At 43.0% G+C, this 15,492-nt stretch overlaps 2 protein-coding genes across 4 annotated transcripts in view; one reads left to right on the top strand and one right to left on the bottom strand.

The window, feature by feature from the left end:
* Nucleotides 1-1,152: 1,152 nt before the first annotated feature.
* OXSM (3-oxoacyl-ACP synthase, mitochondrial) lies at nt 1,153-10,151 on the bottom strand. 2 transcript variants are annotated; one of them, XM_036431637.1, is made up of 3 exons: nt 10,047-10,151; nt 2,190-3,303; nt 1,153-1,659 (listed from the first exon to the last, which is right to left on the bottom strand). In XM_036431637.1, exons 2-3 carry the CDS (start codon nt 3,170-3,172, stop codon nt 1,257-1,259), a joined length of 1,386 nt encoding a protein of 461 aa, XP_036287530.1. In that variant the 5' UTR covers nt 3,173-3,303; nt 10,047-10,151; the 3' UTR covers nt 1,153-1,256. The 2 variants fall into 2 exon arrangements, with proteins under 2 accessions (XP_036287530.1, XP_036287529.1); XM_036431636.2 differs by lacking the exon at nt 10,047-10,151 and adding an exon at nt 4,085-4,470.
* The window catches only part of NGLY1 (N-glycanase 1), a 42,641-nt gene continuing 37,042 nt past the window's right edge, over nt 9,894-15,492 (top strand). For both annotated transcript variants that reach the window (XM_036431634.2, XM_036431635.2), the window contains exon 1: nt 9,894-10,067. In XM_036431634.2, the coding sequence (XP_036287527.1) occupies nt 9,937-10,067 (131 nt within the window). In that variant the 5' untranslated portion in view covers nt 9,894-9,936. The remainder of the gene's footprint in view (nt 10,068-15,492) is intronic.

Genomic DNA, 15,492 nt, shown 5'->3' with positions numbered 1-15,492 from the left:
CAACTCTTATCCTTCAGAAGCTGGTTGATCCTCGTCTAGGGAATTTTCACCCTTTCCCATCCCAACACCTCCAGCCAATGGAGATGAATGAGATCTGTTGGCTTTAGAGAAAACCTCAAGGTGGAAAAGTAGAATGTACCACCAGCACTTAGGGTGAAATGTTGGAAGTAAACACAAAAATTTCCTATTATAGCTGCAGGTGGAATAAGGTGGCGTGGCTTATATCACCAAGTTCTGTTCTACTTCCTAAGAACTCTTATATCCATTAATCACTAGGTACCGCCATCAATACAAAAATAAGAAATGCCAAACCAATTTCACTTCCTTCTTTCAGGATTTTAGTGTAGAATATATGAAGGGAGCTACATAGGTAAAGAGTAAATAGATCATTGCTAGCTGACTGCTATATTCAAAGAATGTTGATCAATCATACAAATTTCATTATATATGTACTAGAGGCCCAGTACACAAAATTTGTACATGTGGGAGAGGGGGTTCCTCAGCTTGGCTTGCATGCTCTCCAATCAGGGAGGAATAACCAGTAATCGGACAACCATCTCAAAATCTGGGACCACTGGCTCCTAACCACTCACTTACCTGCCTACCTGATCACCCCACAACTGCCCCCCTGCCAGCCTGCCTGGTCACCCCACTACTAACCCCCTGCAGGCCTGCCTGGTCACCCCCCAATTGCCCGCCTGCTGGCCTGGTCACCCCTCAACTGTCCAGAAGGAAGTCAGGCATCCAGAAGATGTCCAGTCACCTGGTCTAATTAGCATATTACCCTTTTATTAATATAGGTTCCTTTCCTATATATTACATGGAAATGGTGTGTCTGGAGTTGTAGCGTACAGCAACTTACCTAGCATAGAGCAGCTAATGACCAAATGTTTAGGAAAGAGACAAGAGCAAGTGAAATATCATGAAGAGCTGTTTGATCTAAATAAAGTAATAGAAAAACTTAGATCAGTCCTTTGCACATGGGGATTGTTTTGCCTCTCAGGACACATTTGGCAATGTCTAGAGACATCTTTGGTTGGGTAGATTGTAACAGCATCCTACAATGTAAAGGACAACTCCCCTCTCCCCAACAAAGAATTATCCAGCCTCAAATATCAGTATTGGCAAAACTGAAAAACACTGACACAGATATAAAAGTATATATATGCATTTATAGAAACATAGTATTTCTCCACTTCATAAAGTTTGTTTATAACATTAAAAATCAATGTTTAATCACAAATGATTTATCTGTCCTACATGCCAGCAATGCAAAGTGTTGCATTAGTACCACCAAAACCAAAGGAATTGGTGAGTCCAATACGTCTTTTCTCAGTTTTCCATTCCTGTGCCTTCAGTGGAACATAATTGAGATCAAATTCTGGTTCTGTATAATCCAGGTTTAAAGTAGGTGGTAGTTGTCGGTAATAACACGCCAGAGCAGTAAACGCTGCCTCAACCGCCCCTGCAGCGCCCAGCAGATGTCCCGTGGCTCCCTTCGTGGACGAGACGGCGAGGGCATGAGCATGGTCTTTGAAAAGATGCTTGATAGCTTTGTTTTCAGCAGCGTCTCCTAGTGGCGTGGAAGTAGCATGTGCATTGACATAAGATATCTCTTCCGGCTGTACATTTGCATTCTTTACAGCAGCAACCATACATCTAGTAAAATAACACAAGAAATTTATCAGAACTAAGTTTAATTTCAACATGCGGTTCATTATCTATATGGCTTAAATGAAAGAAACACCCAAGTACACTGAATGAAAATAATCCTTTCTGTCTAATAACAGAATGCCATGTTAGATTACCATGTGAGTTAGCAGGCCATCTGCATAGAAATAATGAGTCACCCCCAGTACCTAGGACTGATTCATCACCAAGAGATAAACATATAAGCCTATCAATTATATAATCGCTAACAAAATATATTTCCATTTATCTGAATTACTATTATCCTTTGAGGAAAAAAACAACACACTGATTCCAATTTTTGCAAGGATTTTCAAATACTTTCAAATACTTGAAACATATTAAAGCAAAAAACACTTTGTTTAGTCTAAAAATGAAACAACAGAGATACCATATACTAAGGCCAGACAGTACAATTTCCCCTCACTTAACACTCCAATAAAATGTCTTATTTGAATACATATTTTAAATAAAAAGAAGGAGGGAAAAAAAGTCTTTACCTTAAGGCACCTTCTCCTTCGGAGTCGGGGGCAGTAATGTGACCAGCATCACCTGAGAGTCCATAGCCCAAAATTTCTGCATAGATCCGGGCTCCTCTTTGAACAGCATGCTCATGTTCTTCCAGCACCAGCACAGCTGCACCTTCTCCCATGACAAAACCATCTCTCTTTGGATGAAATGGTCGACATGCCAACTTAGGATCAGGGTTTGTGCTCAGAGCACGGGCTCTGGCAAACCCAGCAAGAGATAAAGGGCTAATGCAGGAATCTGTACCTCCAGCCACCATCACATCAGCATCACCATGGGCTATAAATCTAAAAGAGTCTCCCACAGCATGAGCTCCTGTGGTACAGGCTGTAGATACTGCATGATTAGGGCCCTTGAGTTTATAGCGAATGCTGACCTGGCCTGCTGCCATGTTGACCAGAATCTTAGGGACAAAGAATGGGCTGACTTTATTGTAACCTTTTGTCTGAAACATCAAAGCGGTTTCAGAAACAACTTCCAGAGGAACCATTCCCATGCCAATTGCAACACCCGTAGCCACTTGATCAGCTTCTGACTGAGGATGCCAGCCAGAGTCTTTCAGGGCTAACTCTGCGGCCCCAATGGCCATGATGGTGGGGGAAGACATGGACTTGATATCTGATTTGGAGACAAAGTTTTGTTCATTGAACTGACCTTCATCACAACCTCTTGGCACAAAAGCAGCAACACTGCAAGGGATACTCTTATATTCCTCACCAACCAGTGAAATAATCCCACTCTCTCCTCGGATCAGCCGGTCCCACACCAGTTGAGTTCCAACACCAAGAGGAGTCACTAAACCAATGCCAGTAATGACAACCCGCCTGTGCAATCTGGATGTTGGCACAGTTCCAAAACACCTCCTTTTATTTCTTATTAATCGGTGGCATAATCCTGAATGTAGAAGGTGAGCGTCTGTAATTTTTATGATATTCTGCAAGCAGTTTGAAAACATGGTTGAGATTCAGATGATCAGAAACACATTCCAGTAACAGAGCCAAACAAGCCCAGGAGGTACTATTGTTTTAATAGCTTAAAGGCCAAAGAAACAATATCCACGGTGTTCTTTCAGGTGCTTGGTGTGAGCTGTTAATGAGCACAGGGAAAATAATATTACATCATTTTAACTTTTTAAAAATTGTTAAATATATTTCTTTAAAATTTCAGAGAGGAAGGGAGGAGAGAGAATCATTGATCATCTGCCTCCTGCACGCCCCCTACTGGGGATCCGAGCTCACAACCCAGGCATGTGCCCTTGGCCGGAATGAACCTGGGACCCTGAGACCCTTCAGTCTTCAGGCTGACGCTTTACCCACTGAGACAAGCTGGCCAGGGCTACATCATCTTAATTTATACCTATCACCAGACCACCTGTTTTGAATTAACTTTCTTTTTGGTCTATAAGTATCCCCAGAGATTACAAGGCAAAGAGGTGAAGTGATGATTCATTCAATCCTCCTAAGTAGAATCATACACTGAAAACCATAAAGATACCCTGAGCCTGATATGGGCTGCAGGAAGCATAGTTTTGTTTTGTTTTTAGGATTACCCAGCCTTATTCTAAATAGCATTTCTGGTGTCAGTGGCACCAAACACACTTCAGGGCCTCTTCTTTGAGGTGGGAATAAGTGGACTTTATTGATCTTCAAAACGTGGAGATAGTAAACAGAGTTTCTGGGACCGCGAAGGCTATGGGCGGGGAGTAAAGGGGTGTAGCCAATCCTCCGCACCGCGTCCCAAGCACCGCACACGCCGGAAGAAAGCAGGAGAGGGGAAAAGAAGTAATTAGACTCCCCTCTCACGATCCGATCCCGAACCGATTTGGTGGGGAGCGGGCGAAATAACAGGAGAACCCAGCAGCCAATACCTTCCACTAGTCTTCTGGCGACTCGCGCAGCCGACGTCCTGGGCGACTATGCGCGCGTGCGCACGCGCGTTCACGTAAATCCGCGCACGCGCGTTCACGTAAGCCCGAGCATGCGCGTGAAGATGCAGGCCTTTGTCCGAGTCCGCTCGGTGGGCGTCCTTCCCCCGCGTCACCTCGGCGGAGGTCAGACTGCGTGCGGGAGGCTCCGGGGGAGGGTGCCCTTGCGGGATCTCCTCTCCTGCAAGCTCAGGGATTCGCGGTAAATCTAGAACTCGCCTCTAACGTGATTCTGGCCGTCACAACGGGATTTCCTCTGTTATCTTTGTAATGATAATGCTCACATAATCCCCTGTTGGAGAAGGACCACCACCCTACTCTACTGGGATCCTAGAGAAAAAGGAAATTACTGTAGCCTTAAAAGTATTAATGTGCCTCCCAGAGTTACTTATAATAGGGAAGTAAAACTAACCAAAATGCCCAGTACTAGGAAATGGGTTGTGTATTTTGTAGGTACATCTTAAGTGCTGTGCAGCTATTTAAAATAATTTTATAAATGAATATTAACACGGAAAGATACTAAAACTATGTTAGGAGATACAAGTTACAAAAAAAAAGTGTACCCATTTTTTTCAAGTTTTTTTTTTTTTAAAGATATACAAGGGTGTACAATGATTGTGATACTATTCCCCGTACTTTTATTTTTGTTGAGTCTTTTTTACTATGTTTTCCACAATAAACCATGCAGTTGTGATAATGCAGTTATTTTTACGTTTGGGGAAAAATTGTTGCTCGATGTAGAGCAGTGCTAAAATATCACACCCAATATCTGCCAAAGCAAGCAAACAAACAAACAAAAAACAGAGGCAACAGAAGAATGTATACGTTTATTTCTAAGTGTCTGAAAAATGCAATATCTTTATTTGCTCAGAACTGGCTATGAATCTGTGAATAGAAAATATAATTTGTAAATATTTTAAAAGGGAAGAAATCATCAAAGTAGCATTTAAATAACCATCTCTATTGCTCACATGCTTTCACAAACCTCTTTAGATAAAGGATTGACTATATAATCTGCATCTGAACCTCCCAACAATCTTGTGGTTTTTTTTGTTTTTTTTTTCCTGGGCTGTTTCTTTTTATAATCCTCACCTAAGGATATGGTTTTATTGGTTTTAGTGAGAAATATCGATTGATTGCCCCACATATGTGCCCAAACCAGGGATTGAACCCAAAACCTAGGTATATGCCCTGGCCTGGAATCAAACCCGAAACCATTTAGTGAATGGGACCATGTTCCAACTAACTGAGTCACCCAGCCAGGGTTGGGCAATGTCTCTCAAAGTGATTGCTTCCAACTAGAGAATTGTTCACTGAAACCCAGGATGGCCTTAAGTCATACTTGATCCAGTGCCCCTTCAGTCACTTACTAGTCACTTTATTCAATGACAACACAGTTACTTTAAGAGTAGTTATAAAATAACTTAAAACTTGATGATAATAAGTACCCACACTTCCTCTCTTTTCATTATAGTATATTTTAAAGTCATTGTGAAAAGACCTTCAATATTTTCTTTAAAGCCAAAGTTATATGAAACAGTTTTAATATGCTTTTATTTATTTTTATAATATCACAAAATCATCTTGGATAAAAAGTGACAAATCAATTAATATCATTGGGGGGAGGAAGTAAAACATACACACACACACACATACACACAAAGTAAAACCACAAAATGTCATTTCATTTTTAATTCTACCTCTGATCTCCTTTCCTTTCGTTTGAATAAGGGTGGAAAATTTATTATATTCCTCACTATATAACACCAAGGTGTTTTCTTGCATCAAAATCTTCAAAAGTGCTCCACTTACCATGGTCTCCAGGTTCAGATTTCTTAGATTTACTTAAACATTTTGTAATCTTAATTCAAACTGTCTTCCAGATATAGGTCCCATTATCTATTAAATAAGATTTCCATCCAGCAAAACTGATCTCACTATCCTTGGGTTTACTTTAACTTTTCTTTTCTCATCTTCGTACTTTGTTCTTACTTTCGAGAAGTTGATAGTCAAGAGGGAGACAGCCATAGAAGCATGTGTGTAAACGACTGAAACAGGTGCTATCATAGAAGAATGGAATTATTATAATAACACAAAGGGGACAGGTGCATCAATGCTACCTCCCAAGTTCAGGAAAGGCTTCAAAAAAGTCATCCTTGAGCTGCATCTTGAAAACGAGTAAATGTTTGACTAGTAAATTGTGTGGGAAACAGCATCCTGATAGGTGGAGTAGAACCAAGGCATGGAGACATGGTTATCTGCCACAAACTACTAGTAGTTCAATTTGGCCAATACGGGATTTGGGATATGGGCCAAAACAACAGTATAGCAAAGGAGAAGTAAATGAGGGGCCAATCAAAACGTCTCAGGTGTCTTGCTGAAAATTCTGGATTACAGCCTGAAAGTCAGAGATGACAGACTGGCAGTTCGGGGCTAATTTGTACTGCACTCAGTTATTGAATCTAAATTTCTCTAGGAAAGATGCCATGAACTTACTCCCTTCACCAGGGTCTCTGTTACTCTTTTTTGTCTTGAACAAAGCCACTTCGTACATGCCAATTCTTCAAATGCTTCAACTCTTCTCTTGCTGATGGTCTTTATTGAGTTCAGCATTTTCTTTTTTATGACAAAACCAATCATGGGGGGAAAGTAATGGTGTGGGTTTTGGGGTGTTTTCTTTCTTTTTTGTCTATTCCATTTAAGAATAGTGCCACCATGTGTCAATTCTAAAGATGGTGCTTTAAAGCTAGAATCCAGGGGAAAATTCATTATTTCTGAGGAAAAGAAAACCAAGTAAAAGAATGGAAGATCAAAGCTGAATTAATATTAGAACATCCTTTAGTTGTTTGAAGCAATGGTGGGTATAAAGAGATTAAGGGTAGCTTCAAATTTTCGATTTTAGTTCTGAAGGAAACTAAAAATATCAAGGTATTTTCCACTTGACTTAAGTGGAAGAAGCAGACAGGGAAAAAGAATGAGTCCAAGAACTTTGTAATAAATTACCTTAATACCTTTCTAAATGGTGGTGTCCAAGAGAGACTGTAATTACTCAAGAATTTTAACAGAAGTGTTGGTAAAGAGTAATTTGAAGGATTCAAATTTGAGGCGATTTAAAATAAACAATAAATTACATAATTACCCTTGAAATGATCATTTTTATGATTTTGTAGACTGTATGTTATTATCACTGTATTAAGTCCATGGCATTGTTTTTCACACTGCGGTTGCATGTTCCCCACAAAAGTACTGCACAGCCATGATGGCATTCTGTCCCTCATATACAACACACATACACACAGACACACACACACCCCACTCCTTCAATTCCAGAGCACACCACTTTGGTGTTTTGTATATACTGGGTTTCCTCCTAAGATTTTTTTTTTTAAAGTGTCTTCCTTTAAAAAAAAATCATAAATATTATATAGTACTTAATAACCTTATGCAATTATTATACAACTTCTCTTAAGAAAAATTAAGAGGAATATAATTTGTGGTAGAAACAGCTAGTTATAACCCAGTCCCTCAAACTTCCATCTTTATTATTGAGTGCTGGGCAGTACCTGTCCCAGACAGGGACTACATTTCCCAGCCTGCCCTCCTTTTATCTAGATGGAGCTTCATTTTTGCCAACAACAGGCTAGACAAAAGCTGTGTGTCATTTCTGAGCCCATGTAGTTAAGCAGGTAGACCTTTTTTCTGCCCCCCTATTAACTAAATGCAGAAGTCTCTGCATTAGCAAACAACAGGTCAAATCCGGCAAGCTACCTGTTTGTATAAAATAGAGTTTCATTGGAAACAGCCAAGCCCATACATTTTAAAGCAATGTCTATGGGAACTACAACTGCAAAGATAGAGTGACATAGTTGAAACAGAGACTATGGCCACAAAGTCTTAAACATTGACTATCTGGCCCTTTACAAAAAAATATTTGTTGACCTCCAATTTATGGGATGGAAAGAGCCTGGGTCCCTGAAACATTATATGGAAGAAAGCTGCTTTCCCACCCCATCACCAGACTAATGACATGTGTATTATTAAACAGTTATGTGAGCAAAACATTTCTCTTGTGTTAAATCACTGAAAATTTTAGTTATAGCAGCTAGCAAGATACTACTAGTTAAACACACTATTTTTGGAAACTGGTCCAAACCACATATTAAAAACTTCTTACAAATATCTGGCAGGTGAAGGGTTAATTGAAGTAGATGGCATAACCTGGGCCTTGCTCATAGATACTGGAAGAAATTTTGAAATTTTAAAAGCAAACAAAAGATAAGCATTAAAAACATTTAAAGAAGTTACTTAGGCAAGTAGCTGCTCTTAAAAACCTAAGGTCAAGACAAATATTTGTTGAGGTTAGGAGAGGAATTTCTGCAAAGAAGGAAAAACATTTTTAAGAACATGAGCAAGGCAGAGAGAGAATGGATTATAGAGGTTAGGATTCATCTTCTGAAAGAACTAATGGCTACAGATCACATGACCAACCTGCAAAACGAAGTCATAAAATAATACCTTTCCTATGTGGGATGTGTATTTTTATTGTCTTTCCTCTCCCCATTTCTATTCTATTGTGTGTTTTTTTGCTGGTCAAAGCAGCGGTAAATTGAGCCTACAAAAACACTATATTGCGACCTGAGGTCTGAAAAGCACTTGTTTAAAAAGCCATCATATTATTTGCGCTTAGGGACTTAGGTAAGACATTTCAATCATTGATCTAATTCTAGAAATAACTGCTATACCAGAAAGAGTTTTAAAGCTACTGGGTTGCTTTTGAATGTTTGTTCCCCTGGTGTCTCACCGCAGCTGTCCAGGAAGGCAGGGCAATCTTTGAGAAGGAAGCTGTAAGACTGTTTTATTGGGGGGACTGCGGTGGTTGGAGGTACAGGGCGTTCCCCCACTTCCCGGTTGGATCGATTTAAGTTGAGCACCACCTGGCACGCGGTCAGTCCTCCCAAGCCCCGGTCCCTCACCCTTCGGCACTGACTGACCAGCAAGCACCCTTGTTGTGATTTAGCACCCTTTCTGGGCCACAGTCAGGCCCCTGCCCTCCTGGTCAAAACCCGGGGCCCCTGGGAACATCCCCCACCCCACCAAGCCAAGCACCCCGCCCCTTGAGACTCGGAGCCCCAAACCCGTCCCTCCCATCCCAAGATCCCCTGGTCTCCCTCCCAGCCAAGCCCCGTCCGCTGCCCCTCCCGACCAAGACCCGCCCCTCTTGGCGGAACCCCCAGTCTCTACCGAACAGCCCCCCGCTTTGCCCACCGATCCACCACCCTCCGACCAGGCCTCGGCCCCCCCCCCCCCCCCCCCCCCCGCACAGGTCAGGCCCAGGCACCTCTCCCAACCGAGACTCGCCCTTCCCATCAGGCCCTCCCCCTCCCCCTTCAGGAGATCCCTCCTCCCCTCTCATCAGGCCCTTCCCCTCCCCTTCCCTTCCAGGCGGACCCCCCCTCTCCCTGCCCTTTCCATCGGCCCTTCCCCTTCCCCTCCAGGCACCCCCCCTCCTCTTATCAGGCCCTCCTCCCCCTTCCCTCCAGGGGACCCCCCCTCTCCCCACCCCTCCCATCAGGCTCTCGCCCTCCCCCTCCGGATCCAGGGGAGTCCTCCGCCCCTTCCATCAGGCCCCGCGCCCCCAGCTCCCGCCAGCAGCCCCCCTCGCAGCCGCAGGGGGCCGGGGCGGCCGCGCTCCTCGGCGCCTGCTCAGTGCGGGGTCGGCGCGTGCTCAGTGCGGGGTCGGCGCGTGCTCAGTGCGGCCGCGGCGCGCAGGGGGCGGTGACGCCGGGCGCTCAAGCATGGCGGCGGCGGCGCTCGGCAGCTCCGCGGCCTCCGCGTCCCCGGCGGTGGCCGAGCTCTGCCAGAACCCCCCGGAGACCTTCCTGGAGGCCTCCAAACTGCTGCTCACCTACGCGGACAACATCCTCAGGTGTGGCCACAGCGGCGGGGCCTCATAGGGGCGGCGGGGGCGGGAGGGGCGCGGCGCCCGCTGGGCCTGGGGGTGGGGGCGCCCATCCCGGAGGACGGGAGGCCCAGGGGCGGGGGTCTGGCTCCGGGTCCGGGGCGCAGCCCGAGGGGCAGGGCCGTGGAGATCCGGCCAGGCCCCACCCCCGCCCGGGGAGGGGAAGTTTCTTTGCACTTGGAACTTGGCATGAAGTCAGGGTGCTCGGGGTGAGCTGGAGGTCCCGCGGGCAGGAAGGGCGAGGGAGTGGGGAAGGGGGACCCCCAGACACCTGCCTCGGACCTGATGTGTTTCACATGACAGGACAGAAAGCTAACATTCCACTGCCTGCATTCCCACCCAGCCGGATTCCTTCCATTTCCAGATGCTTATCACATGCTAGTCGCTGGCAAAACGTTTTCCTCCTAACATTTTGTGATTCTATTAAGCGCACAATACTGAATTAGTGGGGCTTTTAAAACCCTTCTAGGTGTGTGTGGGGTTTTTTTTGTGTGTGTGTGTGTGTGTCTGTTTTTTTCTTGCCCACTTTTGTTGAGTGAACCATCATTCGCCTCGTTATTTTAAAGTTTCCATTTTCATGTTAGCATCTGGGTTCCACTTTCACAATGACTCTTTCAATACCAGTTTGCGAAGACCATCACCCCCGGATAAGAGTTAACTTGTTTCATTCTCCTCTGTGAGTAAAAAGCATAGCTCCAGGTCTCCAAAGGAGTCTTGCAGATTGGGGGAACAGGGAGGCAAGTTTGATTACTCATTTGGCATCATTAGCTCTTGGATCAGATGCTGTGTCCTCAGCAGGGACCTGGTGTGCAGGGGAGGGAGAGGGCACTGGCTTAGAGGAGTGCCAGGTACCAGGGGCCTCCGGGTGTTGCCTCATTTATCAGGTCAGGATTGGTTAGCTAGGTTCTCAGTGCCCCCCTCGGCCCCTGGAGCACCTGATCTTCTAAGTCACATGTGTCAAACACAAGGCCCGCGGGCCAAATCCGTCCCGCCAGGCCTTGCAATGTGGCCCGCACCGCGCTGTCATCACTGCACTCCGCTGCGTTTCCATCACAATGACAGTTTATGACTGTTCAGTAAACCATTCGGCCCGCGATTTAGGCTGGATTTTAGATTTTGGCCCCTTCTCTGATTGAGTTCGACACCCCTATTCTAAGTGGTGGGTATCTTGGCATGAAGTCTAAAACAAAATCCCTGTTCATTTCAGGTTTATAGAGGTCCTGTGCCATAAGCTACAAGTGCAGCGTTTTAACCCGTGGCAGTTAACAATAGTGGTCCTATCGGTAACACTAATGACTCAAAAGTAAAAGAAAGGAAAAACATAGTGAGCCCTTACTATGTGCCAGATGGGACATGGGCTGCAGCCTGTGCACCGTGCACAGCTACACAATAGCGACCTATGTGGGGACCACCTTCCCCCTCCTCTGTAACCCCTTTCTCAACTCATCTTCACCCCAAGGGGCCTAACAGCTCTTCAGAGCGCCAGGATGCCAGTGGACTCGGCATGAATGAACTCATAGGTGGACTTCTCCAGAGCCCCATCAGCTGGGACCTCCCCTGTGGGAAGCCACCAAACTATTTAAACGCCTCTATTCAGAAAAGGGGAGTGGCCCTGTGATGAGGATTTACTTCCGCTTTCAATGCTATGAAACCCCAAAATTCTAAGGTTAAGGTAGTTTTGAGGAGGGAAATCCTTTGCATGCAAATGTCTTGGCATCATAATCATCATTATGAATGTTTACCAGACTCACAGAAGACACTGGCAATGCTGTCAGTTCATGTTACGACCTTTCACTGGCTTGTGTTTCTGACCTTAAAAAGTGTCTATCTGAAAAGGGAATTAGGAGTTTGGAACTAGTATAACAGGTGATGGCATGAAAAACTACCCATTTTCGTTGGTCTTAAGTAATAGTATGAGTGTCTGCCCTCATATTCTTAGAATTTAAACTATTTCAGGTATGGGTGTGGCGGGGTGGGAACTATTCTTTATCTTTCAAGTCCAGTGACCTGCTAACCTCTTTATTTTTATTTATTTATTTATTTGTTTTACATATGGTTTTATTGATTTCGGAGAGGAAAGAAGAGGGAAAGACAGAAACTTCAATGATGAGAATGATTCCCCAACTGCCTCCTGCAGCCCCCTTACTGGGGTCTGAGCCCTACAACCCAGGAATGTGACCTGACCAAGACCCCAATCATGACCTCCTGGTCCAAAGGTCAATGCTCAGCCACTGAGCCACACCAGCCAAGCTGTATGCAAATTATTTCCTGCTAACCTCTTTAGAAAGCTTTGGATGTATTCTGTATTTCTAGCCACACTACCTTACAGATTTGCTCATCTCACTTATTTGAGGGTTGAGAACACCAAGGTTTTCTGTTCTTGTTGCTGTTGGGGAAAGGAAACCTATTAACGTGAGGGGTAAGGCATTGTGTAAGCATTGTCTTGATATCCCTTGCTCCTACCCCAGGGTCTGATACAGTATTTTATATTTTTAGAATGAGAGCTGAAATGAAAATTTCATTAGGAGAATTTTTTTGTTTTGTTTTGTTTTGACGATACTTGTCACTATACACAAGTGAAAATAATATTTTTGGTTAAGTTTTAAATTTCTGTTTTGGATGGTGTTTTTCCTATTTCCCAGCTGAGTCATAAAGCTAATGAAATTGCAGAATAGAATCATGCTAATTTGCAAGCACACTAGGCCATGGATTTGAACCTTTTACCTTTTTTCACTTCACTAACTTATAGATAAAGATGATCTGTGTTCAGTGATACCTACTTTTTAAAAAACCATTATAGTTTCACGGGCATTCCACATGGTTTTCTAAGATAATTTGTTGTTTTTAAAAATTTAGATTTTCCACTAATTTTCTTATCAAACTTTACATAGTTATTGCTTAGGAAAGCACCTATATGATTGGGAAACAAGAATGGGAAGTGGTTTTTTTTTTTTCTTTCAAATAAAATAAATACATTTGGGAGAAAGACAAGTTATGGAAAATAGCCACAGCCTAAAATCTAGAGGAAAAATTTCTATGACAATGCTTCTCACTTACATGTTTATGTGAGGAGACAGCAGAGGGACCTAACACAGAACAGTTTTGAGAACAGAATTTTGATAAGAGATAAGATGAGTCCAATTGATGGAGCAGCAGAGAACTTGTATTTGGCATGATAAACAAGACAAAGTGATTAGTTTCTAAACTGAAAGAGGAGCATATGAAGGAGTTTTGACAAAGCTATTGCAGTAATCAAAAGGGTAAACGTGGATTGAATGCAGAGAGAAGTTTTATAAGCAAGGATGGCCAATTTTGGATGATTGCATGAACTGGCAATGGGAGGAGACATCAAAATAACCTCAGATTTGTAATTTAGGTTACTCTCAACACCTTGAGAGAAGGTAGTTAAATGAGGATTGGAAAGTTTGTTGGCATCTTATGTGGTAGAAAATATGTAAGGTTTGTGATCAGGCTGTTTAAGTGATCTACAAAGCAACTTCTGTGATTAGTAATGACTAAGTTTCTATTTATGTGAACCCTTCCTGGTATTTTGCATTTCAAAGAGGAAGAGGGCTGGTAAATGACCAGATATATTTAATTCTCAGTGTTTCTGAAATCGAGAAAAACAGCCAAAGCCGGTTTGGCTCAGTGGTAGAGCTTCGGTCTATGGACTGAAAGGTCCCAGGTTCGATTCTGGTCAAGGGCATGTACCTTGGTTGCGGGCATATCCCCAGTAGGGAGTGTGCAAGAGGCAGCTGGTCGATGTTTCTCTCTCATCGACATTTCTAGATCTCTATCTCTCTTCCTTCCTCTCTGTAAAAAATCAATAAAATATATTAAAAAATAAAAAAGAAATAGAGAAAAACATTTTTTCTCTTTTTCTTAGTTATGCTTACTTCAGTGTGAAGCCTATTGTTAACATTTCTTAAAATCTTAAAATATAGTAGACTAATGGTTCAGTACACGAATTCATGCACATTGAAAGGAAATGAATTAGAAGAAGAAAAAAAAGACATTTTAATATTGCTATTCGCCCTTTCTCTATAATAGAAGTATCAACCAAATTAATGATTGATAATGACAGATGGAAACACGCAAGCGGTTGGTGCCAGCAAGATCTTTATATGTACTGGGCATGCATGAGTAAACTTAGCCTTTTATATATATAGAATAAACTTGCTTAATTAGACCTGCTTTCTGACTTAGCTAAGCTATTTCCAGCCTAGTGAAACACCCTAACTTATCTTTTAGGTAATTGTGAGCAACATAGCAGTAAATATCAACACAAAGCAGATTATTATTGTAGATCATACAGGGAGAACAAAGGGTAAAATATTTAACTGCAGCAGTGTTTGACTATATTCTGCGCAGTAAGAAAACCTGAAGTCATTTCTAAGGTCCACCATTTCTACTTTTCAGTCGGGTCACGTTTCTAAGCTTTCTAAATCTGTTTTCTGGCTAATGAAAATAGGATTCCACCGAGTCTTCTATCTCCCTACTGCAGGACTTATGTGAGGATCAAATGAGATGAGGCATGGGAAAATGCTTCACAGACATTTGGTTAAAGTGTGAAATGTTTCCACTTGGCTATAAAGCAAGTTGTGTTCCTGGACTGAAGAAACTCCAAGAAGGCTAGTTGCTAGGGAGAGAAAGCCAGATGTTGCTACATGACATCATTATCCAGACTGTTGGACACTTAGCATATTAGCCTTTTATATGTGAGGAGAAAAGCATGACTTCCCTGCTATTGCAATAGTAAAAACAAAGACCCTTTCCCCCCATAAATTAAACAATTTGGTAGATATTGGGGGTGAGACAACTTGGAAAACATCAAAATATGTTCAAAGTTGTGGTTGAGTGAGGTACCAGAAATTTTGCTCCCTTTCAGGACCCAATTCATTTACCGTCGTCATCCTATAACACCCACCCCTAAAAAAAACTCGTAAAGATGCAAAATAGTTGATAACGAGCAAAATAAATATTACAACTTGCAGAGATAGTCAGTGGTCAACAGAGATTTAAAAAAAAAAGAAGAAAGAAATCTGAGAAAAGTCTCCAGAGGAAATTAAGTTAATGGAAGAAGATCAAACAAAAATAAAGACGATTCTTAGGGATACTTTAGACTAGGGGTGTCGAACTCAATCAGAGAAGGGGCCAAAATCTAAAATCCAGCCTAAATTGCGGGCCGAATGGTTTACTGAACAGTCATAAACTGTCATTGTGATGGAAACGCAGCGGAGTGCAGTGATGACAGCGCGGTGCGGGCTACATTGCAAGGCCTGGCGGGACGAATTTGGCCCGCGGGCCTTGTGTTTGACACATGTGCTTTAGACACTACAGGATTAGGAGACTAGTAATGAGGTCAAGAATAGTAGACAAGCCCTAGCTGGTT

This window comes from Pipistrellus kuhlii, unplaced genomic scaffold (genome assembly GCF_014108245.1).
Source record: "Pipistrellus kuhlii isolate mPipKuh1 unplaced genomic scaffold, mPipKuh1.p scaffold_m20_p_11, whole genome shotgun sequence".
NCBI classification, from domain to species: domain Eukaryota; kingdom Metazoa; phylum Chordata; class Mammalia; order Chiroptera; family Vespertilionidae; genus Pipistrellus; species Pipistrellus kuhlii.
The sequence above is the reverse complement of the archived record's forward strand: the minus strand, read 5'-3'. Positions and strand labels throughout refer to the sequence as shown.